This window comes from Drosophila virilis, unplaced genomic scaffold, assembly GCF_030788295.1.
Source record: "Drosophila virilis strain 15010-1051.87 unplaced genomic scaffold, Dvir_AGI_RSII-ME tig00001750, whole genome shotgun sequence".
Classification (NCBI taxonomy): Eukaryota; Metazoa; Arthropoda; class Insecta; order Diptera; family Drosophilidae; genus Drosophila; species Drosophila virilis.
This window is the reverse complement of record NW_027212857.1, coordinates 345,399-348,385: the sequence shown is the minus strand read 5'-3', so window position 1 is coordinate 348,385 and position 2,987 is coordinate 345,399. Positions and strand designations below refer to the sequence as shown.

Below are 2,987 nucleotides of genomic sequence, written 5' to 3'. Positions count from 1 at the left end.
TATAGGTATCTCCCCACAGCCAATGTCACGCATTCCAGACTCCACCAACCAGATACCTTTGGCAGCAAGAAGCGAGTATGTCACTGAAATGCCTTTCTTCAATTCTATTTCTTGGTGGGCAGTATATGGCGCTATATTCCATCTCTCCCAAACCTGTGGCAATTTTTATTGAAGACATTTGTATGGTGCTCGTTTCAATTACTCTTTGTGGAAAATGGCGGAGAGTACTCCTCACGAATACCGCCGCTACTCCGACACCGTGACTGTGACGTGATGGCTTGTAAGCTGGATAGAAGGTGTACCCGTGTATTTTGACTGTTTCTCCTCGGTTTAGTCTGATCTCACTTCGACATTGTTCTTGTGCGCGAAGAGCTCAACTTCACTGGCTTTTCCTGCGATGTCATTAACATTCCAGATAAGGACCTTGAGGGGATTCATTGGGAGGCTAGGGCGTTGCTATGAAGCTGGGGACTCGTTCTATCCCCTCTCCATTGCTTTATCATGCTGGCCATTTCATGGACCATTTTTTCCAGCCGTTCTAGCCGTTCACTATTCTGCTTGTTTTGTTGTTGTTGTTCCCGTTGCTGCTCCTGAAGCCACAAGAGGAATTGCTGCTGCTGCTGTAGTTGCAGCTGATGTTGCTGTTGTTCCAATAATGATTGAACATCAGCTGGATGATGCTGCTGCCTGATATTTTCTATTCGCTTAAGTAGTTGTTGTTGCGCTTGCAAACTATGTAGACGGCGCTGGGCAGGTTCGTTGCCATTGAGGCATAGGACTTGCCTCCGGTATTGACTCTACGAATGTTAGGTATTTGTTGCTGTCGAGTTGGTTGCTGCTGCTGCTGCTGTTTCCTTTGTGGTTGTTTCTGGTTTGGTCGATCTTGATTCCTCCTGATCTGTCTAGACGGTTGCGTGTGAGCCTGTTGCTTCATTGAAGAGCCCATTGATCATCGTAGATAGTCCTGGTACCATTGGCAACCTTTGTAGCTTGCCATATGATTCCCTCCACAGTGCAGACAGGAAGGCTGTTCATCATGGGATCGTGTGCATAGCTTGGTGAGATGATTTTCACCGCATTGTGCACAATTGGGGTGACGACGGCAGTATTTGGCTGTGTGTCCGTATTCCTGACATCGTGTGCATTGGGCGATTTCAGATGTTTTGCGCATTCCTTCTATGCTCACTTTTTGTCGGCAGAGTTTTGATATCACATATATCATTAATTTTTGCGAATGGCCTTATATTTATGAAAAATTTGCATCTTTGTTACTCCTTGGTCTTGTGTTATGTACCTGCAGAGCATCAAAGCCATTTGTTTTTTAATTTGTCAATAATTTCGTTGTTAAGAGTGCTATGGTGAAGCCCCTTAACTACTATCCTGCATGGTTTCTCTTCCTTCGATTGATAGGTATGGAACTCAATACCAATACCATCAAAATGTTTGACAATTGCTCTGTAAGTGTCACTGTCTTTGGGAAATATTCTGGCCGTTTCTCCTTGGTTGACTTTCACTGCCACGTTATCTAGACTAGTGACCTCCATAATGAGTTCAAAAAGATCATTAAGGTCAGTAACACACACAACTATTTGCGGTGGCTTTGGGGTACCGTGAAGCTGGTCGTTGGTATTGATTGCGTTATGCTGTGGGTGATTGACTGTGTCACTTACATCAATACTGACGTTAGTATTGTTCTGCTGATCAGCCTCAGAAGCGCTAGTAGGGCTTTCATTTGGAGCCTTGTAACTTTCAACATGGCTTTCATTTGTTACCTCTATGTCCATTTCCATGTCTAGCAAGGCAAACCTGTTGCCAGAGATTGCCATACTTGTTGATGCTGAGGGCGAGACTAGCTTCAAATATTTATTCGGCCTCTTAGAGCTAGTATTGGGAGATAATGGTTCCTTCCTCTTATTTTTCAAATTCTTTTCGGCTGCCACCAATTTTGTTGCAGCTTCACTAAGAACTAAGGAGACTTTAGAAGCTTTAGAAGCTCTACTGATTGTTGGAGAGGTAATGTATAATGCGCATTGGGTAAAGCTAGCTGCATGGTTATCCATGCTTCCGCTATGACTCACACTGCTGCTTGCAGCAGTTGCTGTGGTGTTAATAGAATTACTAGTGGCACTAGTGAATGTTAAAGTTGTTGTTATTTTGTTGATGCTCTGAGTATCAGTACGTTACAGCCTATTAATAAAATCACTCCTGATTTCCAATGGTGATTTTCCAGCTACTTGGCGCATTTTTCCATAATCAATCGGCTTATTACTAAGCTGAGAGTTTGAAAAAATGTTCTTATCTATATTAATTTAGTTTATATTTGTTAACTTTAAAGTTAAAGTTAAGCTTATAAACAGAAAACTTAGCTAATAAGCGCGGCGTTTATTGCCCCTCTTGTTCGGCTGCGCGCGGAGAGAGGGGTAATGTTTTGCCCAAACGGGCAACGAATGCAGTCCTATCGCACTACAATTGCGTTTTGTTGTTGTCAAACTGCCGACACTGCACAAGACAGCGGCCGAAATTTTCTATTTGTGCTATTCTAAGCACACGTAGATTGCACAATTGATCAACTCGTACTTTGTCTACGCGCGGCACAACCGATCTCGATGAGAGCAGACTAGCGACTCAGTGCCACTAGTAATTCTATTAACAGCACGGCGACTGCTGCAACCAGCAGTGTGAGCCATAGCGGAAGCATGGATAAGCATGCAGCTAGCTTTACCCAATGCGAATCAGACATTACCTCTCCAACAATCATTGGAGCTTCTAAAAAATTGGTGGCAGCCCAAAGGAATCTGAAAAATAAGAGGAATAGACAATTATCTTCCAACACTAGCTCTAAGAGGCCGTATAAAGATTTGAAGCTAGTCTCGCCCTCAGCATCAACAAGTATGGCAATCTCTGGCAACAGGTTTGCCTTGCTAAACATGGAAATGGACATAGAGGTTACAAATGAAAGCCATGTTGAAAGTTACAAGGCTCCAAAT

At 43.4% G+C, this 2,987-nt stretch overlaps 1 protein-coding gene across 1 annotated transcript; it reads right to left on the bottom strand.

Annotated features, from left to right (window-relative positions):
* Window positions 1-434: 434 nt before the first annotated feature.
* LOC138911633 (uncharacterized protein DDB_G0274935-like) lies at window positions 435-1,790 on the bottom strand. Its single transcript, XM_070211014.1, has 2 exons — window positions 1,671-1,790; window positions 435-797 (listed from the first exon to the last, which is right to left on the bottom strand). Exons 1-2 carry the CDS (start codon window positions 1,788-1,790, stop codon window positions 435-437), a joined length of 483 nt encoding a protein of 160 aa, XP_070067115.1.
* Window positions 1,791-2,987: the final 1,197 nt, after the last annotated feature.